This window comes from Telopea speciosissima, chromosome 2 (assembly GCF_018873765.1).
Source record: "Telopea speciosissima isolate NSW1024214 ecotype Mountain lineage chromosome 2, Tspe_v1, whole genome shotgun sequence".
Classification (NCBI taxonomy): Eukaryota; Viridiplantae; Streptophyta; class Magnoliopsida; order Proteales; family Proteaceae; genus Telopea; species Telopea speciosissima.
The window spans coordinates 79250216-79276891 of record NC_057917.1 but is presented as its reverse complement, the minus strand read 5'-3'; the positions used below and the strand labels follow the sequence as shown (position 1 = coordinate 79276891).

The following is a 26676-nucleotide window of genomic DNA, read 5'->3' as shown; positions in this document are numbered from 1 at the left end:
ATGCAGGGCTGAAGGTGTACTCATGTAGGAAAAATAAGAGAGCAGACCAGCATTAAGGTTCTAGGCCAGAAACTGCCAAACTGGTTCATAAAGCAAACCATGGTTCTGGTCTTTGATTGCGCCAGCCTTAGGCTAGAATAGGCTTGCGTATGGCTTTGTTATTTCTATTGTGGGCCCTGGTCAAGATTGCATGCGGAATGGAAATTATGCTCTTAGAATACTCTATTAATGCTAGTAGCTTAAGTTTCTAATTTTGTAATCGGCTACTTAGTAGTTAAGTTATTAGCTAAGTATTGGTTTCTATTTGATTTACTTTCTATTTCTATGTAGTAGCTTTGAATCTCATTCTAGAATATCCTAATTAATTTTGGTAGCCTAGTAACCCTTCCCCACGCATAAGAGGTTACTATTTTTATATTGGGTTGATTGCTATTATAACTAAAAGAGGAGGGGCATGCTGCCCACGATTTGGGATGAACAACATTATGCTGTCTTGTGAGTTTTGCTGCTGTGGTGATTCAGTTACAGACCCTAGGGGGTCATTCCTAAGACTGATTGGTGATGAAGCTGACCTAGGCTTGATGGTGATACCAAGTCATATCCCCTCTACCCTTCTTTCATCTCCTTTCTTTCTCTTTCTTCTTCTTTCCTACTGTTCTGTTAGCTTCCAATAGCCTCTGTCTCTCCTATCGGGGTCCTCCTTAGGTAATTCCTATTCCCTCCTATGTTCTCTTTGTTATCTATAACAGAGGTATTTGTTACTCACAATTTCTGTAGGTTTTATTTTCTGTTTTACTTTTCCTACGGTTTCTGGTTTTACCCTATTTTAACAGTAACTTTGTCATTTTGTTTCTCCCAATCCAGCCATTGGATGGGCTTCAATTTTTTATATTATCTTCTCTTCTTACACTCTACCTTCGACCAGAATTTGGTAGGTATTTGTCCAGTAGATTGTGAGTTATTGCTTCTTCTTTGAGTTACTAATTCTGTTTTCATTTTAGTTTCTATTTTCTGTCATTGCTTGTTTCTTCTAATCCAACTGTTGGTTTGCCTTGATGTTACAAGGACCTACCTAGCCTACCCATTAGGATCTCCATTCAACCTAAGTTTCAGCCCCATCGGCTGAATGAATTTGGAGATATGACATTGTCCAGTTTCTGCCCAATATTTTCAGTGTTGTTACTGTGATTCTGGTTTTCTCTAGTAGGTTTTCTGGTGGTCTTCTTAACCGAACAATCCTGATCAAAATTAGTCAAACTACATAAAAAACATAATGGTAAAAAGGAAATCCATTCAATGTTGTTAATGCAGGGATTGAAACCCTAAACCCTAATTTAATCAGATTATTCATGTATTTATTCTTTTTATTTCTTGGGAGGCTTAGTGTTTGAATTGACTCAGCCAGATCCAGTAGACTTAAGAGATGTATGGCTTTTAACAGATTATTAAAAGGGCCATGACCTTGTGCATGTCTCACTGTTTCAGGATCCCAGGTGGTCCTAACCTTCGGCATTTTTGCCCAAAGTGGCCTCTTTTGAACTCAAAATTGTCTTCTTGCTGTCAGTCTGAGCTTTCAATGGAATATGACCTCAAATAGTTGGAAGAGGCTCTATTGAGATGGTTTCACTTGTGGCTTTCGAATGGAAACAGGATCTTCTGGTTTCATATGGTTGGGAAGGTATATGAAATGATGACGATCCACCTTTATGAAACTCTTTTACTTTTTTTGCATGCACCTGCCTGTTAACATGACAATTAGAAAAAAATAATTGACATGTATTTCAAACTTTAGGGAAATCAGTTCAACATGGTTTGCTCAGAAGTTTATGTCATCATGAAGAGCCATCAGGTTTTGCACTTCTAAGGGGAGAGGTACATAGCTTTAGTTACTTTTTAAATATCTATTTGAGTTTGGAACTTGTCAACTTCTGTGCATTAGGAAGCAGATTGTTGGTGGTGAGCCTCTTTCTATATTGAACTGGTACACCGCTAAGGTTAATCAAAAGGATTAAATACTCTTCATCGCTTCTAAATGAGATGGTTTTCTTTTATCCTTTTCTAATGAAATCAATAATGAACCTGTTGCTGGTTAAAGACTTGAACTGGACCTCTAGTAGGTTAATATATCTGAATCTTCTGCACTTTCATTTCCTTTTTTCTTTGTGGTCTGTTAATTTTCACAGTTTTACATGTTAGAACTCCTGAAAGTCTATCTGAGGCTAATGTGCGGGGTTCAATTTTTTATCCGCAGGAGCCCATGCATTAAACTGGTGTTTCTGAAGAGCAGCTTGGGCTTTGGTAGAATCTTTTTAAGGCCAGGAGGTTAAAATGATGATAATTGGATATGGTTCCTTTCTGAACCTGAAACCTGCTTGAGTATGGTTCCGAGATCTGAGATCATTCCCAGGCTACCATCTTGTCAAGCAAAGCGGAAGGGTATTGGTTAGTCATTTTGCATGAGTCATTTGAATGATAACTTCTCATAGGAGTTCAACCATACAATGCCTTTCAAGAACTTTCTTTTGGAAGCTGCTTTGCGCTCATGGTGGTAAAATTTTGAAGCAAAAGCACCAGGGAATGAACAGGTCTCTGAAGATGTTGGAATTAATGCATCCACCTTCTCTGTGGGGTATAACTTCTTTACTGGGACACACTTCGTTATTCAAGAGCAAACAAGCTAGATTGAAATGCTTGAATTTTTGTGTGCTTGAAAGCTCTGTGCTTCTAGTGATTCAGAAAATGGAGTTTTCCTGCATGCACTAAATGATCAATGAAGGTGCAAGGCAAGTATTTCAGCGTGAGGCATTCTGTCGACAGGTGCATTTTAATCACCCTTGCATGTGCGTGTCTATCAAGCAATACATGCAAAAGGTCATACCTTGAGTTTCATCTCATCTGAAAATAAATATTGTAGATATTCAAATCATAGCTGTTTTTGATGTATTGTGCACTATGCAGGTATACACATACCATTGCAACGATCCTCTCCTTCTGGTTGAGTATCCTTGCTTTACAGAGAGTGTTTTACTGGTTTCACTGTCGTAGCTTATCAGTATGTGATGGCAGATGTTTAATCTAGTAGAGACAAAAGCCTCAGGAAGGAGTTGTCTGTTGTAACTCAGAATGGAGTGGAGATTACTTGCTAAATTGTATAGAACCATCCTACCCAATTTTGCCACCATTAGAACCATGGGTTTTATTAGTTCCTGCCAAAATTTAGAGTATGTTGTACATTAGTGTAGAACAACTTTGACTGAATCTTTATGAGTATAACTTAGCGACAGTGATGTTACTGGAACTTCTATTAATTAGATGGAAATTAATACTGTGTTCTCGTGTCCTGACTCTGTTTGTTTAAGCTTGGTTCAGGTTAAGATCATTTACTGAGTGGCTGAAATTTGTGCATTTAATTTAGTGTGAGTTTCTTTGTCAAAAGGAGGTAAACAATCAATGTCTGAATTCTCTTTTTGCAAGTCCCTTTGCCAAATTAAATTTAAAGGTTCTGATTTGATTGCTTATAATGTTACTCAATGTGTTAGTTACTCAGTAGTAGCACTTGACATCTAATATGTAATAGCCTACTTATCCGAATTTCTTTTGTACGATAAAGCTTTTGATGGAAAGAAGGGAGGATTGCTACTACTAATGCTACTACAACTACAACTGTTTCTTCTTCTGGGCATGGATTTAATTTTGTCTTGTGTTCTTAATACATGGCTGTTTTACTAGTAGGATGGCTTAAGTGTATTGGTATGATTTGAAAAAAATGTTAAGAGATTTGTTGGTTCTTGGTTTGAGTGAAAGCCTTGCTTTTCCTTCCCCCCACAACCCCCCCCCCCCCCAAAAAAAAAATAAAAATAAATGAATAATAGCGATGAAGAGGCTATATCAGGCTGAATCATTCTGTGACAAGGTTATGGATCCTGATGGAGGTTTTTTTGGTTGAAAATGAAAATTTGTTCACAAGAGACTCCCTCTGTTTCTTTTTGCCCCTCTCTTATGTTGCAGATGATGTTTTGATTTTACTGGATGCACAAAGGATTCTATGAGCATAGGATTGGATATAATGGGTTTGTATGAGAGGGCATCAGGTCTATTGGTAAACAAGTCGAAATGCTGATTTATCTTTACTTAAAGAATTCTCATGCTCGAGTGACTATCATGGTTTTTCTCATGTGCTTGAGTTGGATATTCCAATCCCTATATTGGGCTGCTTTGCACTAATGCAGTTTGAAGGAGTCGGCCGTTGGTAGAAAAAAAACAGAAGGGAAAATAGCTTGGATTGACATCAAAATAACTTGTGAGTGGTGGAAGGATTGTGCTTCTATGGCATTTGCTGGAATGGAAATGAAAGTCTCTTTGCTGTTGCTGTTGGTCATTGAAGGGTAATTAAGAATTGTGATTATTATATATATAATTTTATGGTAAATTGATACATTTATATTGCTGTGCAGGTTCTTACCAGGTGCTCAAGAATACCAGATGGTTGATTGGTACAGAGGGTAATAAATTTCTGGGTGGATGGATAGTGGATTGTTTAGGCATCATTTGAGCTGATGGTGAATGGCTTGAATGATGGAGACTTTGACTGCAAATCTATTTGATATGCACTTTGTGAATGAATTTGTTTGGGTTTTGCTGCCTGATTAGATCCAAAAGATTACTAATAATATTGTGTGAGGGTTACGGAAGGACACTTATATATTGTCTTGAACCCTTTTGGTCCATTCACTCAAATCAACTTGGAATTTAGGGTTATGGATGAGCAATGGGCGAAGTTGGTGACATCCATAAAAACGAGGTGTATAATAGCACTCCAGAATTTTGTTGGTAACTCAAACAATTAATCGAACTAAAAATTTGTTTATTATAGAAAAGCTAACCAAATTTTTCTTGATTTAAAAAATTGAAGAATTAATCATAAAAATGAGTTAAAATTGACAAAATTGCTTAATTAACATGAGTAAAATGAAAACAACTAAAGTATTTAAAAAATAAAAATAAAAGAGAATTCTAATAAATAATAGATTCAATTACCAAAAGGACCAAGTTTCCCTTTATCCACGGCAAAGAGAACATTTTATTCCATGGGATCTGACCCTTCTGTTGAACCTAATAGGGGTACGAATTTGGGATTTTCATCCTCTCAAGTGAGCAGTGCACCACACTTAATCCAATTGTAAAAACATGGGCAACGTTATCTTTTTATCTTTTCAAGTGTTGGGTGGACGGTTGAATTCTCAAGTGTGTTGCATTGAATAGGACACTGTACTTGAGAAGATAAATTTCCAGGAGTTTGAGACTCACTGTTCTAGAACTTAAATCACCTGGTAGCTGATCCATACTCCAAGATAACAACAATCCGATCTGGATCCGATTGAGAGTTGAGACCCACTAAAACCAGGTTGATTTGGCTGATGTAGGTTTCTGGCCAATTCCAATCGGATCCGGTTCCGATTTCCATTTTTTTAAAACTTGTTTAACTCTTAAAAATGAGAATTGGTTAGCAAGAATTTAAACAGCTTCAACAAGTACCATCTAGATCTAAGAATTGATTAAAAAGGTAGCCACATTTTTTTTTATAGGTAAGAAAAAAAAAAAAACGTAGCCACATTATTGATGACAACATAACAACTATATCGAAGATTAAAACTGTTCCAACTACCTGGTTTAATTTGCGCAGACATATATGAACCTCAACTAAGATTAATCGATTGGGCTATTTGTAATTTGCTAGCTTGACAGGATGTTTTAACATCAGCAAGTTGTCTCTCAACTCAAAATGCGAGGGAAGCGAAATTGTATGGACTTCTGCAAGGATGGAAACATGCTGCAAAGGCTAACATCAAAATCATTGAATTTTGGTGCTACAATGAGGATCTATGCTCCTTCCTTAGACCTTCTCACTAAATGTGTTTACCTTGGAATTTAGTCAAAGTTTTTTTTTTTTAAAGTAGCTGATGCAAGTATGCAACTGACAATTTCACAAAAGTTAATATGCACTAGGATAGTAGACTGGTAGTAGTCTTGGTTTCTCGGTGTTAGGGAGCATCCTGAAACGTGGTTATGAACCAGACGTCTTTACATTGAACACTCTTATAAGGGGGCTCTGTTCAAAGAATGAAAATTTCCAGGCAATGGAGTTTCTCTACAAAATGGTGGAGTTGGGGTATCCATGTGATGAGGTCACTTATGGAACAATAATTAATGGGCTTTGCAAGAGCGGAGATGCTGTTAAGGCCCTTGTGTTGTTCAGGGAGAAAGAGCAGAATGGCAGGTGTAATCCAGGTTTAGTCTTGTATAGCGTGATCATTGACGGTCTCTGCAAAGTGGGGCTGGTAAACGAGGCTATGAACCTCTTCATAGAAATGAAGGGCAAAGGCATCTCACCTGATGTTGTTACTTACAACTCTGTGATTCACGTTCTGTGTAATCTTGGGCAGTGGAAAGAAGCTTCAACCCTTTCAGATGAAATGATGAATCGTGGAATCAGACCAAATACGGTAACTTTTAACATTATGATAAATGGTTTTTGCAGAAGGGGGAGGTTGGAGGAAGCACGTGTCCTGTTCAATATAATGCTTCGAGAAGGTGTGGGGCCAGAAGGTTTTACTTACAATTCCTTGATTCATGGCCTATGCAATTCAGGCCAGTGGAAGGAAGCCAACCAGCTGTTACATGAGATGTTGGATGGGGGAATTTCACCAAATGTAATTACCTTCAATAGATTGGTTGCTGCTCTTTGTAAAGAAGGGAATGCCAAAGAAGCTCATGAGCTCTTTTATTTATCTTTTACCCAGCAATTCCTTCGTCTTGCGGAGCCTTGCAGTTCGGCCCTGAGAGCTCAACACATGAAAGATGCTTCATCCAACAGTGCGAGTTCAATTTATCTATTTTTTTTTTTCTTTCTTTTCGAGCTTGGCACCATTGGATGTCACATCTTCACGTGTCGAGCTCTTAGGCCCAACTGCAAGGCATTGCAAGATTAAGACATTGCAGAGGATTTCTTTTTTCCTTTTCGAAAACATCTTATTCCACTGGATCTGACCCTGCGATCGAACCCAAGAACGGTATAAAAGACCTTCGGTAATAGCCACATTAGTGGCCTTCCCTAGTCCCCCACTATTCCCTTTGGGTGGCCATTTCAACTCTCTTCAGAACGTTCAAGATATATTGAAGGTTTTAGGCTGTGTTTGGTAGGCATTCTTGGATTGCATTTTAGATCGATTTTGCATTTTCGACTGATAAAAATAGTTATTTTTGTCATCCGATAAATGTAAAATCGACCTAAAATGCATTCCAAAAATCCATACCAAACACAGCCTTTGTGATTATTAAAGCTGTTAATCACATGAGAGTGATGGGAGAATCACAGAGGGGCATAGAAACCATGTTCTGTGAACATGTTTTGGAGCTTGGGAACTGTTAATCACAGGCAAGAGAAGAGAACTGAGGTTGCTGACAGGAAGAAGAAGCAGCAGCAGTGAAATTATTTTAAGTAACAGAGACAAACTGTTCATTTTGTTCCAAATAAAATGAGTCGGAGGCTGCTTAGAAGTGCAGGTTCTATTATTGCCTATCTAAATCAAAAGAGTTACAAATAACCACTGTTTAACCTGTTTCAACACCCAAATTGGATCAAGCTTTTCTGACCCAATGACTACCTTGTTCCTGATTGTCCAAATAAAGTAACAAGTAATAATAAAAACACTAAAAAACCAAATTAGAGATTGTTTATCTAAAGTACGGTTGAAAAGGATTGCCAAGCAAAAATCTTTTAGGGATGGATGATCCAAAAACTCAGTTCGCAGCCCTAGAGGTCCAGCTACCCAAATATGTTTAACCCAATCGCAAGATAGGAATAAGTGCCATAAGGATTCAACACAATTTTCACATAGAGCACATGAGGGGTCGATCTGAAGCCATTTGGACAGAGTAGCCTTGATTGGAAGACCAGCATTTAGCATCCGCCAGAAGAAGATTTTAAATTTGGGGTGAATCTTAAGCTTCCAAAAGAATTTTCACCAAGAGGCGATAAAAAAATTATTATTGTTAACAGAAACAAAAATTAGCTCTTTAGTAGCCAGTTTAATGCTAAAAATTCCATTCTTGGCCCTGATACACCACCAGCTGTCCTCAGAAGTAGATGGAATTATCTGTTGAATGTGAGATAAGATGTGCAAAGGTAGTAAATCGTTTAGTAAAGTAGAATTCCATCTAGATCCCATGGTAAAAAAATCAACCTTCCTAATTCGATCAGAAGGATTAATGGAATTCAGCGGATAGGTTATCAGACTACCAGGTTGAGAAGGGATCCAATGGTCAGTCCAGAAAAAAGTAGATTTGCCATTACCTATCTTCCGGACCACGATTTTCTCTAGGGATGGAATGATATGAGAGATACTATTCCAAGTCCAGGAACCCTTCCTCGCACAAGTTTTGGGATCAAAGAATGAGAGTTTAGGAAAGTATCTAGCTTTTAGAACACGAGACCATAAAGAAGAACAATCAGTGATAAGTCTCCAACCTAATTTCATTAGTAAGGCTTTATTGTGGTGTTCAACCTTACGAAACCCCAATCCCCTCTGGCTTTAGGGAGACACATTTTATCCCAGGAAATGAGAGAGGATTTTTTCTTCTTTTTCCCCGAATTTCCCAACCAAAAATTAAGACAAATAGAGTCAATATTCCAACAAACTTTAAGGGGAAACAAGAAACAATTCATCAAAAGCAGGAGTAGAAGCTAGCACAGATTGAATTAAAACATTACGCCCTGCATAAGATAAAAAATTGGACTTCCATGAGGAAAGCTTTCTCTTCATTCTTAAAACAACTCCACTCAATTCCTTCACTTTAGACCTGCAATGGAAAAGGTTAGTTCCCAGATAAATGGAGTCTTTAGACATTTCCTTAATACCAATTAGAGAGCTAAGGTGAATCTTGTCCCTGGAGGGGGACATTCCTGCTAAAGTGAATTCCACTCTTGGAGAGATAGATTTCTTGTCCAGATAGATCAGAAAAGAGATCCAAAATAGCTTTAATGGTTAACAGATCATTCTTTCAACTTCTGGTTCTAGACCAGGTTATAAGAAACTTTTTCATTTTCATTTTCAGGAAGCTTGGATTCACCACCCTGATTTTTCATCCTTTTGTAACTCCTCCTGGAATTCTGATCCACAGGATTCCATTGCTTCTAAACTCTCTTCACTGTCTAATTCTTTAAAGCGATGGAAGAAGAACACTTTTGACCATGTTAATAATCTTAAAAATCACCTGATCAATAATTTCCTTTCTTGTTCTGATGGTTCAGGAAGATTAAATTGAGTTCTTGGCCTTAATTAAGTGACTATTTAAAATTGGGAATGTAATGCTTATATAGCAGCTAGGTAGTAAGTGTAGAAAATGGTTTGCATGGAATTCTGGGTTTAGATTTACTCCCTTTAAGTAGAAAGGAAGTGTTTTGTCATTTACATGACTAAATCATAACATGAAGCTTGATAGTGGGCCTCAAGGCCTCCATATCCATTTAGCTTCTGCATCATTATCCCATATTAAATAGAAATCTTAACATGCCCAATTTTTATAAAAAAAAGAAGAGACTATATCAGGTTGAATCATTCTGTGAAGAGGTTATGGATCCTGATGGAGATTTCTGGGTTGAAAATGAAAATTTATTCCTAAGAGATTCCATCTGTTGTTCCATTTTTTTTCTTCCTCTGATGTTGCAGATGATGCATGTTTTGATTTTTACTGGATGCACAAAGGACAAAGGATTCTGTGAGCATAGGAATGGATATATATAATGAGTTTGTATGAGAGGGCATCAGCTCAATTGGTAAACAAGTTGAAAAGCTGATTTATCTTTTCTGAGAGGATTCTCATGCTCAAGTGACTATCATGGATTTTCTCATGTGGTTGAATAGGATGTGCCAATTCCTATATTGGGCTACTCTGGACTAAAGCTGTTTGAAGGAGGTCGGCTTTCTGTTGAAAGAGACACATGGGAAAATAACTTAGTTAGACATTAAAACAACTTCTGAGTGGTGGAAAGTTTGTGCTTCTATGGTATGTGCTGAATGAGAATTGAAAGTCTCTTTGCTGCTGGCCATGGAGGGTAATTAAGAAGTTCCGGAATAGATGGGAGGTAGGTTCGTGATCATTTTTTTGTTTCAATCAGATTTTTGGAAAAACATCATTGGTCAGGTGGGATAGAATATGCTACACACTTATACAGCTGTGCAGGTTTGCACCAGGTGGTTGGGGGATTGATAAGGTAATCAATTGAGCTGATGGTGAATGGTTTGAATGATGGAGACTCAACTGCAAATCAAGTATTTGATATGTACAGAAATCTTATTAATGAATCTGTTTGGGTTTTGCTGACTGATTGGATCCAAAAGATTAGTAATAATAATTGGGTGACAAAGTGGTCAGTGGTTACACGCAGGCGGCAGGGGAGAGGAACCTGATTCAAGAGTAAGGGTAAGGTATACTGTTTAGCTAAAAGGGAAGGGAGTTTTATTCCAGCCTTCCTTACCCATACATAATACATATATTGTACCTATACTTTATTTAACCCAACCAACATATTTTCAGGCCCAACCCTGGCCCCTCAGGTCAATTCCTAATCTAACCAAGGCCATAGCTTTTAGCTAAACTAAACTGCAAGTGATTGATAGGGGTAAGTGGTTATTTATTAGGGTTTATAAAGAATAATGTAAATTTCCACCCTAAAAAAAAAAAAGTAATGTAATATTCTGTATATTTTGGTGATTAGCGTTAGGAAATTAGGTGAATCAGACCTGAACATAGGTTTATCCACCTTCCTGTTGACCTAATGCCATTCCTTACAGCTATAGGCTGTAAAGGGTAAGGGGTTTTCACCACCTAAGCCGGATATATCCAATAATGTTTAAGGTTTTCACCACCATAGAGTCACAGAATTTTCTTGGTGACTCAAACAACTAAATCGACCAAAAATTTGTTTAAGGGTTTTCTCCCTCGTCACTATGCCTAGTGAAGGATAACGTTTCACTATATTCCACGTGGTATTACATGGAATAGTCCATGTGATGGAGGGTTAGGCAAGCATCTCATTGGTACAAATTCAGCTTAAAATGGGTAGAGGAAGCAGCTAAAATTACAAAAGATACCACTTTGTATTTTGGATTCATCTTCATGTGATTGTATTGTGGTAATTTTACTAAAACTTTAAATAAGAGTTTGAACAACTTTCCTTGCTTACTTTGGACTAAAATTTGGCCATTGAGATGTCTGTGGGGGGTCCTCTATCACATGGACTAATCCATGTGATACAGGATTAGGCAAGCAAGGCATATACAAAGGGTCCTCTATCACATGGACCCTTCGTTTATTTTTTGTTTTTGTTAAAAGATTAGATATATATAAAAAAAGAAGAAAAAAGATATAGGATTAACATCTAGGCATTCCCAGACGATTACAAAGCATACAAATTTAAAGCAACCCCACCTTCATCATGGCCATCAGTAGGAAAGCCCTAAATCACGAAATTAATGAAATCTAAATCTAGGACGACGTAAAGCATTAGACAAAACCTCATCCCTAATGTGAGCATGGGGATCAACCTGAGGAGATGAAGAACCACGGAGGGAAGGCATCTTTTGCAAGGTTTTTTGCAATGTCGTTTGCCTCTCTGAAGCTGTGTGACATCTTCCAAGTGATCGTAGATAAAAACAGATTCAAAAAACACCAATAAGAGCTACAAATTAAGGGCACACCCAATGCACGAGGCTCCTACCACTGCGGGGTCTAGGGAGGGTCATAATGTACCCAGCCTTACCCCTGCTTTCGCGAAAAGGTTGTTTCCAGACTTGAACCCGTGACCACTTGGTCACAATGGAGTAACCTTTACCATTGCACCAAGGCCCACCCTCAATAAGAGCTGCAAACTCACCTTCAAAATTAGAACCTTGACTTAGGAAATCATAGAAAGCCAGAACAACTTTTCCCGTATAGTGTCTGAAAACTCCTCCCGACCTGCCCTTCCTAGATTGTGTTAAGCTTTATTCGGATCTTTATCCCCTCAATTTGTCTACCCCTCAATTTCCTCAATTCCATCTAATAGGGGGACAGAAATGACCACCTTATCTCCTGCCCAAACACATTGCCTGAGGTGGGGTCCACCTCCCTCTTTTAGAGGGAATTGAGAAAATTGAGGTGATATTTTTCCAGCTTTATCCAGCCAAATTCTGGTTTGCACCATTAATCTGATATCTTAAGGAGGCAGAGGACGAATAGGGAGCCTTGGCTCCTAGAACAAATGAAATTTGAGATCGAAGTCACTATGCCCTGCATGTTACCGCTCATATTTGAAAGGTCCTGCAAAATATATTTAAAAATCTGATTTGGAGTTGGAAACTAAAATTTTGCGTGATTTTTAAAAACTAAAGAATTAAAGTTGAAAAAAGGGCGTACCCAGTGCACAAGTTTTCTGCCACTGCGAGGTCCGAGGAGGGTCATAATGTACGTAGCCTTACCCTTGTTTTCACAGAGAAGCTGTTTACGTACATACACTAACACAATTGCTTAATCTAATAAATGATAGTTTCAAGGGAGAATGTTCTCTGTGCCGGTCGCAGGTTGCGCACAGACATATGGAGGTGGGCACAATGACCATCCTGTCCCCTGAGTGGCAGGCATGTATTTAGGCACAACCTGCGCTGCGGCACTGAGAACATCAGCCCTAGATTCAAATACCAAAACAACTGAGTTGTCTTTCATCCATGCTGAAGAGGAACCTCTTAGTCAATGGGATTTGACCCTCTGATTGAACCCAAGAAGGGTTTTTGGACTATCCACTTCACGAAAATAAGGTACAATTCCAATCGGAATGACATTTGATTTGGAACAATTTTAACAGCTTCAAGTATCATCTGGATCTTGAGAATTGATTAAAGTAGTCAGAGTAGTGACGACAATAGAACCGTCAGCAGAATGGCTTGCAAATTTGCAAGTGCCGTCCAACCAGTGGAACTACCACGATAAATTGTAGGTTATAGTGATTTACGAATCAAGGATTAAAGTTTGTAGTCACTAGCGAGGGAGGAGAGAATCACAGTGGGGCACAGAAACCTTGTTCAATTGACATGTCTTGGAGCTTTGAGAGCTGTGATTGTTTCAGTTCACAGGCAAGAGAACAGAGGTTGCTGACAAGGAGCAGCAGCATTGAAATTATAAAGTAATAGAGTCGAGCTGTTTGTTTTGTTCCAAATGAAATGGGTTGGAGGCCGCTTAGAAGTGCATGTTCTCTTGCCCATCTTAATAAAAAAGGTGACATATTTTCCCTTCTCTTTCCTCTTCCTTCCTCTTCTCGATGTGGGTGCCTGCTTGATGATAGTATAACTGTGTTTTGCCATCATTTTGGTTCTTCTGCTGGTAAATCTATTGCAACACAATACCCGTCAGCGACCCATTTCAGGAGTCTTGATGATGTATTGCTTTTCTTCGATGGCTTGGTCGGTAAGCAACCTTTCCCATCGATTCAGAATTTCAACCGACTGTTAGGGGCCACTTCCAAGATGAAACAGTATCCCACTGTTCATTCCTTGTTTAAACAGATGGGCTCCTTAGGAATTCAACCCGATTTGTCCACTCTGAATATCTTAATCAATTCCTTACGCCACTTGGGTCGGGTGGATTTTGGTTTCTCTGTATTGGGTAACATCCTGAAACGTGGTTATGAACCAAATGTTGTTACATTGAGCACTCTGATTAGGGGGCTCTGTTCAAAGAACGATATTGGCCAGGCAATGGAGTTTTTCTACAAAATGTTGGAGTTAGGGTATCCCTGTAATGAGGTCACTTATGGAACAATAATTAATGGGCTTTGCAAGAGCGGAGATGCTGTTAAGGCCCTTGTGTTGTTCAGGGAGATAGAGCAGAATGGTAGGTGTAATCCAGACTTAATCTTGTATAGCATAATCATTGACGGTCTCTGCAAACAGGGGCTGGTAAACGAGGCCATGGACCTCATCATAGAAATGAAAGGGAGAGGCATCTCACCTAATGTTGTTACTTATAGCTCTGTGATTCATGTCCTGTGTAATTTTGGGCAGTGGAAAGAAGCTGCAACCCTTTTTGATGAAATGATGAATCATGGAATAAGACCAGATACAGTAACTTATACCATTATGATAGATGGTCTTTGCAGAGGAGGGAGGTTGGAGGAAGCACGTGCCCTGTTCAGTATAATGCTTCGAGATGGGGTGGTGCCAAATGGTTTTACTTATAATTCCTTGATTCATGGCCTATGCAATTCAGGCCAGTGGACGGAAGCCAACCAGCTGTTCCATGAAATGTTGGAAAGGGGGATTTCAGCAGATGTAGTTACCTTCAATATATTGGTTGCTGCTCTTTGCAAAGAAGGGAATGCCAAAGAAGCTCATGAGCTCTTTTATTTAATGATTCAGAAGGGTGTGGAGCCCGATTTAATCACATGCAATGCCTTGATAGATGGATATTGTTTAGTGGGTCAAATGGATGAGGCAATGGAGTTCTTTACTACCATGATGAGTTGGGGATATAAGCCTGACACCATTACTTATAGTGCACTCATTAATGGCTATTGCAAGTGCAGGAGGATGGGTGAAGCCTTCCAGCTCTTTAAAGAAATGCCCCAGAAGGGAATAATCCTTGACACTATTACTTATACTTCTCTTATTCAAGGATTTTTCCTTGTGGGCCAAGTTGGGTATGCGCTGAAGGTTTTCAGAGAAATGCAAGTTCATAGGCACAACCCAGACCAATTCACCTATTCTATATTGATGAACGGGCTATGCAAAAGCAAGTGTATTGATGATGCACTGAAATTGTTTCATGAAATTGATTCTAAAAACCTTAATATTCTTATTTACAGTGTCCTCCTTGATGGAATGTGGGAGGCATGTATGCCAAAAGAGGCCGAAGAATTGTTCAACTCCTTGTCTTCCAAAGGTTTGGAGCCTAATGCTAAAACATATGGCATCATGATCAAGGGACTCTGTAAAGAGGGCTTGTTGAGCAAAGCTTGGGATTTGTTCATGAAATTGGAAGAAAAGGGTTGTCCTCCAAATGATGTGACTTATAATATCTTGGCTCAAGGATTTCTTCAAAATAAAGAGACCAATAAGGCATTTGAGCTTCTGAATGAAATGTCTCACAGAGGTTTCTTACCTGATGCAAAGACTGCATCTCTGATGGTGAATTTGCTTGCACATGGGGGGTCTGAATGGGAATGTTTCGAAAGACTCCGCAAATTTGTGCCAAATAAAAACTGATTAGGTGTTATTCCAATGCCCATGAGGTTTGGTATTATTGAGCAGTATGCTTTGAGTATATAGGATGTATTGGGAGACAACCAAAATGCCACATCCACAAAGAATTTCATCACTGTTGTAAGATTGGAGGCTAATGATCTCCTCCTATAGGATGCATTCTCCTTTGGATCAAGCAATGGTATCTGTTTTGGCAAACCTGGATTTGTGTTCTGTTCAAGTATCTTTGCTGCATCCATTGGATGTATGCTCTGACCAGTAAAGTAAGTTTCTTTCTGCATTTTTTAAGATTCTTTTCAAATTTTCTCATCCCTAAGGTCTATTAGCCATTCATGTTTGTGAACCTATCAACTTCCAATTGGCTAATTGACTATACCTTATTTATGCCTTATCATGGATAGGTTTTAATTTTTGGGCTTGCTAATTTTGAAAGACCAAACCAAACTGTGATTCTATTGGGCTGTTTTGCATTAGTCAGCAGGCAGTCTGTTTTATTTGTATATGTATTTTGATCCACTGAGGTTATTAACTGGGTTACTTTTGATTTTTACCTGCTGATCTGAGGTTATTAATGACTTAATTTCTATTTGTACCATTCATTGGTATGAATATTACTTGTTGACGTGGGAATTTTATGTTTATTAAGATCACTTGTATAGCAGCTAGTCAATAAATTTTAAAAAAAATGCTTGGCCTTAATAAAGTCTGTCTATTTAAAAAGGAAATTTTTTTGTCATTTACTTATTCAGTCACTGAGGGTGGGCCTTGGTGCAACGGTAAGGTTGCTCCATTGTGACCAAGTGGTCACAGGTTCAAGTCTGGAAAGAGCCTCTCTGTGAAAGCAGGGGTAAGGCTGCATACATTATGACCCTCCCTAGACCCCACAGTGGCGGGAGGCTCGTGCACTGGGTATACCCTTTTTTACTTATTCAGTCACTGAATAGAACTGTGGAACTTGATAATGGTGTCAAGTCCACTTTATATAGCTGGTGTCACTTCCATTTTTATGTAGGAAATCAAACAAACCTATTGAACCAAATACAATTTGAAACTCATTTTCATGTATTGTACCCCCCACCCCCCGCTTTTCTCCATCTTTCTTTTTCTGGGTTCAAACATTGCTAAGATGTGTTTTTGATGAGTCTACAACAAATTCTATATGTAACCTGTCTCTGTCTTTTACATTTTGCATGCAATATTCATGATCTTTTCTCACATGTTTCAAAGGCTGTGTCTAGATCATCTCTATGTGATGCTTGTGAGGGTTAATTGAGCTAATTTCCCTTAATCAAATGGGATGTTTATTATTTCTAGAAGCTTAGAACTGTATGGTAGTTAAAAAATTACAATATTAGGGAAAAAAGCAATAGAGAAATTTAACTGTTTGCAGATTATGAACTAACGACTAGACGGGACAGGGAAAGGCTGTTAGCCTCAAGTGTATGGACTAGGCGTCTCTCCTCTTTTTTTTTTTTAATGATTAACTCTCCTTAGGAAATGGTTGTGGGACTTGGGGATGAACCATGCGGCCTATAGTTGGCGAAAGCTAAATGCAGTTGAGGAACAAATCTTTGGAAAAGGGGTATAGTGGATATGTTTCCAAGTGGGAACTGCTGACATGGCCTGATATGAGAGGGAACCATGGTGCTAGGGTAATACCTTGAAGTCGAACTTCCTAATTTGAATTGATTGGATTAGGATCTGTCCCAATTGGGGACTTCTGACAAGACAGATTATTTTCATTTGAGGGGAAGTGTCTCAGGTTCATGAGGCTTCACTCATCACACATCTGTTGTAGTCTTTCAATCAGTGGATCAAATCCCAAAGAATTATCAGTGCTATTTATTTATTTTGAAGGGGATTGTGCTTTGTGGTGGTAAATTGTAATTATTCAATCAGGTTTGGAGGACTTAACATATATATAGCTAACAAAGAGATTATGATTCCAATAGTTGGAATCATCGCATTGGGTTTGTATGTCTTCAGAATGACAGCAGGATTTCTGACATAAAATGGTTAGAATGCCAGTGAAATGATGAGGATCTTCCTTTTGCTTAATCTACCTGGTCTGTTGACATAAATTTGGACGTTATTAACTGACATTGATCTCGATCTTTATGGAAGTCATCCACTCAACATATGTTGCATTAAGTTTTTTTCCCATCAAGGTTCTGATAAATTTCCATGGAGTTTAGAACTCATTAACTTCTGCCAATAGTTGTACAATAACAGGTGGCTCACAAGCTGTTACCTGGCTTGATTTTTCACTTACAGCTCTGAGACTGTTTCTTTGTTGGGAACTTGTTATCATCACGGAGCTGGTTGCATGGGTATTTTGTAATCAAAATGGGGAGGAGATATTTTGTAACTAGTCTTATTTATTGGGTAGGAAATAAAGGTTTAATTGTTTGGATTTTTATCCCTTCAGTTAGGAGATTTGACCATCCTATTTCATTTCTTATTTTGTGTCTTTAACTGGCTAGTTGTCTGGTTGATTTTAGGAGTCATATTTGAGTAAAAAAAAAAAAAAATCTAGAGTTGTTTTTGGGGAATACACGTTTGGTTAATATTTATAAATAGGGATGCACACGCCCACACAGATTGATTTTTTTTTATGTGGTATGAAGATTATAGTGTGACACTGACAACAGTTTTACCAAATTGGCTGGATATAGGTGCTTTCTGATGCATGCAAAGTGCAGATATGAGCTTATTTTAGTCAAAATGAGTATTGGGATGAGTTATGTACCTACTACTTGGCTTTAGGATCTGATGTGCTTTTTATGTAAGGGCCTTTTTTAATGGGCCTATATCACAGGTAGTAATTACGAGCATGGACTTTGGAGTCTACTTTCTATTTTCTGTCTCTAGTAGTTCTAGGCTAGCTTGTGTTCATTTTAAGTTTCGATTTCAGATTAGTTTCCATGTTAGCTTCCTATTGCTGTAGGATAGTTTAAGCTTAATTTTACTTTCTATTTTCTGGTTTGGATCCAGTTCATTCTGGTTTGGATCCAATGTGAACTGGGAGTTATGGTTTAATTTCTCTATTTTTTTGTTGTATTGGAGATTTATATATAGGTTTGTACCCCTGCTGCCCTTGGAGGCATAAAACTTTATAAATAAGAGCTGTTGTATCCTGTTTAAGCTGTGTGGATTCGTGGTGTGCTATTGAGGAGGACTGCTCAAGTTTTGGGTGGATTCCTGCAACTCTGTTCATTGTGCTTCTTCTATTCTACCTCAGTAATCCAATCAAGCTTTCAGATCAATTGCTTTTGTGATCAATTCCACTGTGGTAATCTCTGATTTGCTATTCTGTGACTGTTCCTTCATCTTCTATCTCTGGATTTCTAGTAATCTGTTTCTTTGAATCAGATTCACAGTTTTGTTTCCAGTTAGCATACACTCTGTTTTCTAAAAAATATCTAATCTGGTCTAATCTCACCTCTATTTCTGTGAGAGAAATATTGTGTTTTCTGCTTTACTAGTTAGGTCTGAACTATAAGAACTTGACTGGATTTCAGAGGTTCCTTTTAGTTATCGAATTCTCATTTGTCCCTAGATTCTGTATTCTGTTACTGTTAGCTTTAAAACCAGAGTTCCATCACTCCCTTCTGTCTCTGTTTCTTCCCTAATTAGCCTGTTCTGTCCTTAAAGCCCTTTGGGATCTTTTCCCCTTATCTCAATTAGAGTTTGGGTTTCATATTTGCACACTTTGTCAACTTCAGCTCTTATTTATGACACTGTACTTTTTGTTGAGGTTTGGTGTCTTGACTTCTGATGATTGGAAAAATTTTGGGGTTTATTTTTGTAACTACGTCCCTATTTTTGTTGCCCTGTTTTCGTAGTTGCTTGGGGTATTTAGGGTTAAGGATTGTAAGAGAGGCTTAAGCCCAAAACACTCTGTATTCCTGTTTACTCCATCGATCAAAGAAGAAACATCATCCCCGTGAACGTATGCACATTGGCCGAACCACGTAAATCATTTTGTCTGTGTGTGTGTGTGTGTGTTCTTCCATTATTGCTATCGTTTGTAGGTTCCACAAAACCACACTGTTCTCATTTTACATGTTAAACTTCCAAAACATCTATCTATGTAACTTATGCATTTGAAATGGTGTTTCTGGAGTGTAGCTTTAATTGTATGAGACTCCAACTAAGATTGCTGATATATATATATAGCATATGCTTACCAAGCCTAGTCTACAAAATAGTGCTACAGCAAGCAAGCTTTCCCCCTTCATTTGTTGTGGGTCGTGCCTCACAGCAGGCACTGAATGAATGAGTGGAGATCTTCCTTCCCCCTTGCTAATTACCAAGAACTTCGTTGCCACTAGTGGCGAAGAAAAACTCTACCATCCCACCCAAAAACAACTCAGACTAACAGTCTACAAGAAGCTGGCAAAGCTTTAGGCAAGACAAGCGGAGCGATCAGTGTGGTCAAGCAAGCTATCATACTTTTTTCTGGCTTCTGGCCTACACATATCAGGTTGTTTTGTTTGGAGGACGATCAGTGGGATTCCTCAGTTCAGCTGTGGTTTTTATTCTTTTGCTTTTGTCGAATCCGAATTCCTCATGCCATGAAGACCAGCCAAGCAGATGTGATTCTATCTCTTCCTTCAAATCAATAGATGAGGCAGCCGTTCATGCAGAGACAGCGGAAGAAAAGCATAGCTATCTGAAGGGAATGCTTAGGACTTCTTTAGCTTATAAGTCAACACCTATCGATTGAGATGCACCTTGTGGGGGGGGGGGGCAGCTGAGAACAATTCAGATAGTTCAATGCCGGAGTTGCCAGCAGTCTCGGAAAGAGTTGGTTCAGGTATGCCCATCTCTACCTCTCACCCAGATGAAGATACTTGGATAGAAGATATCAATGCTGACAATCAAGGACTGTTGGATCAGGCTAATCAACAAAAGCATGGGTTCCGTAAGCCGTTCCCGGATAGGTATCACAAGACAGGTATTCCACTAAATTGTTATGAACCCATAAACTCCCATAAACCTAACTGAGTAACAGGGCCACCATGAAGCTTGCGAGAAGAGCTAGTTCTTGATGAAGATTGATCATGTAGGGCAAGTTGTACAATAATTTAGAGCATCTTTGGCTGTGACTAGCATTCGTTATTGTCAGTTTTCTCTGTCAGGAACTTCAGTATATCTGCTGTATTGGGATTATTGTTGTTGTTGGGACCTCTATTAGTTAATGGGCCAGTCATGTTTTTTTTTTTTTTTAAAATTTTTTTAATTCTTTTTCTTCCTTAAATGATGAAAACAAGTAAATGTATGTATGTATGTTATTTCGTAAATTCTTTTTCATAATGGGTGAAAGGTTCAGGCAAACCAGAAGCCTTTCTGGCTGTCTAGCTTGCGTTTGCCACATCAACTGATAATTTGATTATTGGAAAAACACATGGATTGATTACATGTCAAACTTAGTGGTCTATCTCAATTATATAACGCACCACGTGCGTAGTTATTCTGCTGGACTTTTGGTCCGTATTATTCAAATAAAATTTGAAATTTCCATCCATTTTTAAATTTTAACATGTGACAATGCATATTTGACTTAAAATGAGCCATTGACAAGATGATGAAGTGGAACAGTTTCAAAGATCAGTATCATAATGTTCCGATAGCTTGATCTATATCAGTATTGGATATGAACCTTCTAACCTAGCAAAACAATCTAAATCACTTAGGGTTGTTCTTAAATTATATTTCTTCTGATATTGACAAACTCTGTTAGTTGGTCAATAAGTTCAGATACGCTGAGACAACCAAACACTTGCTCCTGCCAAGTCCCATCTATCCAACAGTTGCATTATCATCTTGCCATATTGCTCAAATAGTGCACTGTTGAGATAGGCTAATTTCAACAAATTGTGTAAACGAAATTATCCTTTTATGTTTAATTCTTGAATACTACTTCTAAGCATAGTTGGAAAACCAGGTTTTTTGACTCCCCTTATCTTTCAGAAAAACTTGGTGACTCAGCCTTGTCCAACCCAGTCAAGGCGAGCCATGCTGTCACTTATTTTTTTTAATGTAATAAATATGTATAAATTGATAAATAAATAAAAAATATAGAAAAATATGGGAAACCAGGAAAAAAAAAAAAATCAAAGAATCATCAATGCATTTTGAGCTTACACCATTGAACAAGAGAAGGGAGACAAGGAGTTGAGGGTCTCTTACGGGTTTTAAAATATGGATTTACTACTTTACTCAACTTAGTTTCTAAAATGAATTGGCTTTATGGTTTTTTTTAAAAATGATTAAACTCGCCAAGCCGGTCATGGCTTGAGTAAAAATATTGAGACTTATTTGACTTGGACGATTTATGACAGAGTCTCATCATTTTTTATCCGAACCTAGTCTACACAACTCTTTGACTAGAATTTTCAAATTTTTGACTCAACTCGTGCAATTCCGCCCGTCAAAACCCAGTTTTCCACCTATGCTTCTAAGAAGATGCTAATTGTAATTGGGGAGAATTTTTTTTTTTGGGGTGGGGGGGGGGGGGGGGTAAAGGAGAGTTGCGTGGAGAACGACTACTAGGAACAGCTAGCCACTGTTTTCAAATTCCCATTATTAAACATTATCATTAAAAAAATCTGATTACATTAAATGATAAAGAAAATCTTTAGTTTTTCTATATTTCATAATCCTGACCGTTATCTACGCTGTGCACAGCCTCAATTCCTCAAATCCTTCCCTGTGCTCTCTGCTCTCTTCTCCCTGCTCCCTGCCAAGAGAATTGAACAGTCCATCACTTCAGCTCACTTGCAAGAGTGCAGAGGTCAACAAAAGAACCATCGAAATGACCAAGTAAGATACCCAAGTGTAATGGGGTTGAGGTTGATGAGATGGGCTGCTTCCCTTGTTTATCTAAATCAAAAGGGTAACAGTCCTTTTCTTCCCTTATCTCTTCGTTCATTTTTAACTGTGTCTCGCCATCATTTTGGTACTTCTGCTGATAAAACCATTAGAATACAATATTCACGGGTTGCCCGCTTCGAGACTCTTGATGATGCTTTGGGTTTCTTTGATTGCCTGGTGCAAACAAAACCTTTACCAGCAATTTGGGTTTTCAATCAACTGTTGGGAGCAATTTCCAGGATGAAACACTATCCTACAGTGCTCTCTCTGTTTAAACAGATGAGCTTCTTCGGAATTGCACCAAATATGCATACTCTGAGTGTATTAATCAATTGCTTCTGCCATTTGGGTCGGGCGGAATTTGGTTTCTCTGTCTTGGGGAACATCCTGAAACGTGGTTATGAACCAAATGCCGTCACATTAAGCACTTTGATTAGGGGACTCTGTTCAAAAAATGAAATTGGTCATGCACTGGAGTTCTTCTGCAAAATAGTGAAGTTGGGGTATCCAAGTGATGAGGTCACTTACGGGACTATAATTAATGGGCTTTGCAAGAGCGGAAACGCTGTTAAGGCCCTTGGGTTGTTCAGAGAAAGAGTACAGAATGGTGGTTGTAACTCGGACTTAATCATGTATAGCATGATCATCGACGGTGTCTGCAAAGAGGGGTTGGTAAGTGAGGCCATGAATCTCTTCACAGAAATGAAGGACAGAGGCATCTCACCTAATGTTGTTACTTACAGCTCTGTGATTCATGGCCTCTGCAATTTTGGACGATGGAAAGAAGCTGCAAGCATATTTGATGAGATGATCAATAATGGAATCAAACCTAACACTATAACATTCACCGTTATGATAGATGGTCTTAGCAGAGTAGGGAGGTTTGAGGAAGCACATGCCCTGTTCGATGTAATGCTTCAGAAAGGTGTGTTGCCTAATATCTTCACTTACACTAGCTTGATTCAAGGCCTATGCAATTCAGGCCGATGGAAGGATGCCACCCGGTTGTTCAGTGAGATGTTGGAAAGGGGAATTTCACCAAATATTATTACCTTCAATACAGTGGTTGCTGCTCTTTGTAAAGAAGGGAAGGCCAAAGAAGCTCATGAGCTCTTTTACTTAATGATTCAGAAGGGTGTGGAGCCCGATTTAATCACATGCAATGCATTGATAGATGGATATTGTTTACTGGGTCAATTGGATGAGGCAATGGAGTTCTTTACTTCCATGATGAGTTCGGGATATAGGCCCGACACCATTACCTATAGTTCACTAATTAATGGCTATTGCAAGTGCAGGAGGATGAGTGAAGCCTTCCAGCTCTTTAAAGAAATGCCTCGCAAGGGAATAATCCTTGACACTATTACTTATACTTCTCTTATTCAAGGATTTTTTCTTTCGGGCCAAGTTGGGTATGCACAGAAGGTTTTCAAAGAAATGAAAGTTCATGGGCACAAGCCAGATCAACACACCTATTCTATATTGATGAATGGGTTATGCAAAAGCAAGCGTATTGATGATGCACTGAAACTGTTTCACAGAATAGATTCTAAAAACCTTGATATTCATACTTACAGTGTCCTCCTTGACGGAATGTGGGAGGCATGTATGCCGAAAGAGGCGGAAGAATTGTTCAACTCCATCTCTTCCAAAGGTTTAGAGCCTAATGTTAAAACATATGGCATAATGATCAAGGGATTCTGCAAAGAAGGCATGCTGAGCAAAGCTTGGAATTTGTTCATGAAATTGGAAGAAAAGGGTTGTCCTCCAACTGATGTGACTTATAATATCATGGTTCAAGGATTTATTCAAAATAAAGAGACCAACAAGGCATTCGAGCTTCTAAAAGAAATGTCTCAGAGAAGCTTCTTACCTGATGCAAATACTGCATCTCTGATGGTGAATTTGCTTGCAGAAGGGGGCCCTGAAGTTGAATGTTTTGAAAGGCTTAACAAATTTGTGCCAAATAAAATCTGACAAGGTCACATTCAGATGGCCATTCTATTTTAGCTTCCTTAATCTAACAGATGGAATAGTAATATATCCGATGCATTAGGAATCGACCAAAATGTTACATACACAAAGAATGCAATCAGGCTTTTCAGCTTTATCCATGCAAGCAAAAGCGATCCATGATGCATCACTTCTTGCATGGAGAAACAGCTAGACTAAACTGATTCATATTATGCCATTGAGAAAAATTAACAAGGTCAGTTAACTACTAGACACAGAGTTGCAGTTTTATTTCTGGTACCCTACATGGTTTCTCATTGTGGAACAGGATCTGATGAACTGAGTTTGTTTATTGATTAAATCTTTCATATTGGGTTTTGGGTAGATATTGACAGCTTGATTTTGTTATAACCTCTATAGGATGTGATGAGGTTGTAATAATGTGGCAAGGCTATAGCACAAAGAGGAAGACTGTGCTCCAACTTGAGGCTCTGGAGAAACTCTATTCAGGTCTTATCCAAACATGTACAAGGAAAGGTGGTTGTATCAGTTTACATATCCTCATGATAATTTTGCAATAATTTCACATGTGAATTTATTTGTTTTGTTTTCTGTTTATTTTACCTACACTTTTGCTTTTTGGTGGCACTGCCCGGCAGGACCCTACTGTCAAGACACAGCAAGGCGTTCGGTCAGGGGTAAGGTGGTCATTCCTTGCCTTGCTGTGTCTTGCCAGTAGGGTCCTGCCGGGCAGCTCGGCAGTAGACGATCCAAATTGCTCTCCACCTCCCTTTTATTATGAAACTCTTAATTTTAAGGGGGAAAAATGGAAATAGGAAAAAAAAAATTTAACTCAGACAATCAGGTATGGTCACTACAAAAATTTAGCATCCATTCCCCTGTTGGCAACTATTGCAGCAGTCTGAAGGAGCGATTTGGGCCAAGCCAACCTAAGCCCAAACTGGGCTCACCTGATTTTTCCTAAGCCATGATTGGGATCTCTCTCTTTCTCTCCACAAAAGAGAAGAAAGACATTGGTGGTCCATAGGACAATTCAACTAGTGCACTAGTGGTACCCATACAATAAAGAACTAAATGCATGGTTCAGGTCTTTCAGGATCTGATGCTCCAAATTTAACAACTAGATGTTCCAGATGTTGCAGATATGATAATTTTCTTTGTTGACTCTTGTATGCCATTACATCCAACTTATCATTTGTGCTAATCTCAATCACTACTCCTGTCTGGCTTTTGCTGGAAATTTTTTGTATTTGTTTAACTCCACTAATGACTAAAATATCCAAGCAAGGAACCAAGCAATATAGAATATACCCTAAAATGTATATTAAGAATTCTCATTCCATCTTAGAGGTGGGTCTCATACAAGAAAGTTACATGGCTTGATGAATTGGATATAAATCATCAATCACATGATTACCAAGACAAAAATAGGAGTCAAAAGTGTGTGTGAGAGAGAGAGAGCGAGAGTGAGTGAGTGGAATGTGAGAAACCTACCACTATGCTGATATTTGTTTGTGGGCACTGGGCATAGGTTTCCCATGAGTGAGAAATTGCACCAATGAGTGGATGTGGGGAAACAAATTTATTCAGGAAGAGGTCCACATATATAAAATTGAAGAGAGAGAGAGAGAGAGAATTAGCAGATACCCTATGATTCATTATGTGAAAGGATATGTGAATTCCCATGCATTTCGGTGTCGTGGGGATCTTTTTCCCTTTGTTTATTTATTTATCTTTGGTTTCGTATGAACAAGAGCCACTTAAAATAAGTTTAAAAGAAAGAATAACCAAAGTTGTTAGATTGGGTTTGAAGACTTGCTATTGACGATGGAATTCGTTGAGTCATCATCCACTCGGATTGCCTAGTATTGATGAAATGTCTTTTAAGCTTTAGTAATAGGGAAAAGAACTTTGTTTGGGAGTGTATGCCTTGCGCACAGACACATGGGAGTGAAATGACTATTCTGCCCCTATCAAATGTGCAAATAACGCTCCGCTTAATGTCTCTCCGCACTCTTCCATTGGTCCCGTGCTCGTACAGGAATCACACTTCCAGACAGGGAACACTTCCCCTTAATAATATATCCATTTCTTGAGAGGTTCCCAAGATGAGTAATTGGGCCAAGTTCAATTGGAGCATTTGAGGGCCCTTTTTAAGAGTCAGCCTATTGGAATCTGACCGTATCTAACCATTATTCTCTAAGAAGTAAAGTCAGCCTTTTCGGTTTGGTGGTCAAAACCCCAACTAAATCACTAAAAAAAAAAGTCGGCATTTTGGAAGATGACTAAATAATAGATCTGACCATTTAAACTCTAAAAAGTCTGCTAAATCGCATTTTCTTCTGACAAAAACATCCATATTTTAACCAATTCACTGGTCCCTTGCTACAAAATATATCTTTCATAAAATAAATAAATAAATGATCGAATTTTCTTCCACCAGGGTGAATGAGATCCCATTCACCAAGGGACAGGAGAGGGCCGGAATAGGTATCAAGAGATTCAAGAGGGTATTTGAAAACATACTAAA

At 38.5% G+C, this 26676-nt stretch overlaps 1 protein-coding gene across 1 annotated transcript; it reads left to right on the top strand.

The window, feature by feature from the left end:
• Positions 1-1318: 1318 nt before the first annotated feature.
• On the top strand, positions 1319-24174 carry LOC122651178 (pentatricopeptide repeat-containing protein At5g65560-like). Its single transcript, XM_043844493.1, has 4 exons — positions 1319-2797; positions 13312-15288; positions 17526-17623; positions 21987-24174. The coding sequence occupies exons 1-4, from the start codon at positions 2764-2766 to the stop codon at positions 24147-24149; spliced, it is 4272 nt and encodes a 1423-aa protein (XP_043700428.1). The 5' UTR covers positions 1319-2763; the 3' UTR covers positions 24150-24174.
• The last annotated feature ends 2502 nt before the right edge of the window (positions 24175-26676 follow it).

Bases quoted from the DNA above. Each gene is read 5' to 3' on its own strand.
- LOC122651178 (XM_043844493.1), top strand. From the start codon at position 2,764: ATGATCAATGAAGGTGCAAGGCAAGTATTTCAGC. The intron at 2,798-13,311 runs GTGAGGCATTCT...TTAATAAAAAAG, and splicing joins TGCAAGGCAAGTATTTCAGC to GTGACATATTTTCCCTTCTC. The intron at 17,624-21,986 runs GTATTTTGTAAT...CGCTGTGCACAG, and splicing joins TCACGGAGCTGGTTGCATGG to CCTCAATTCCTCAAATCCTT.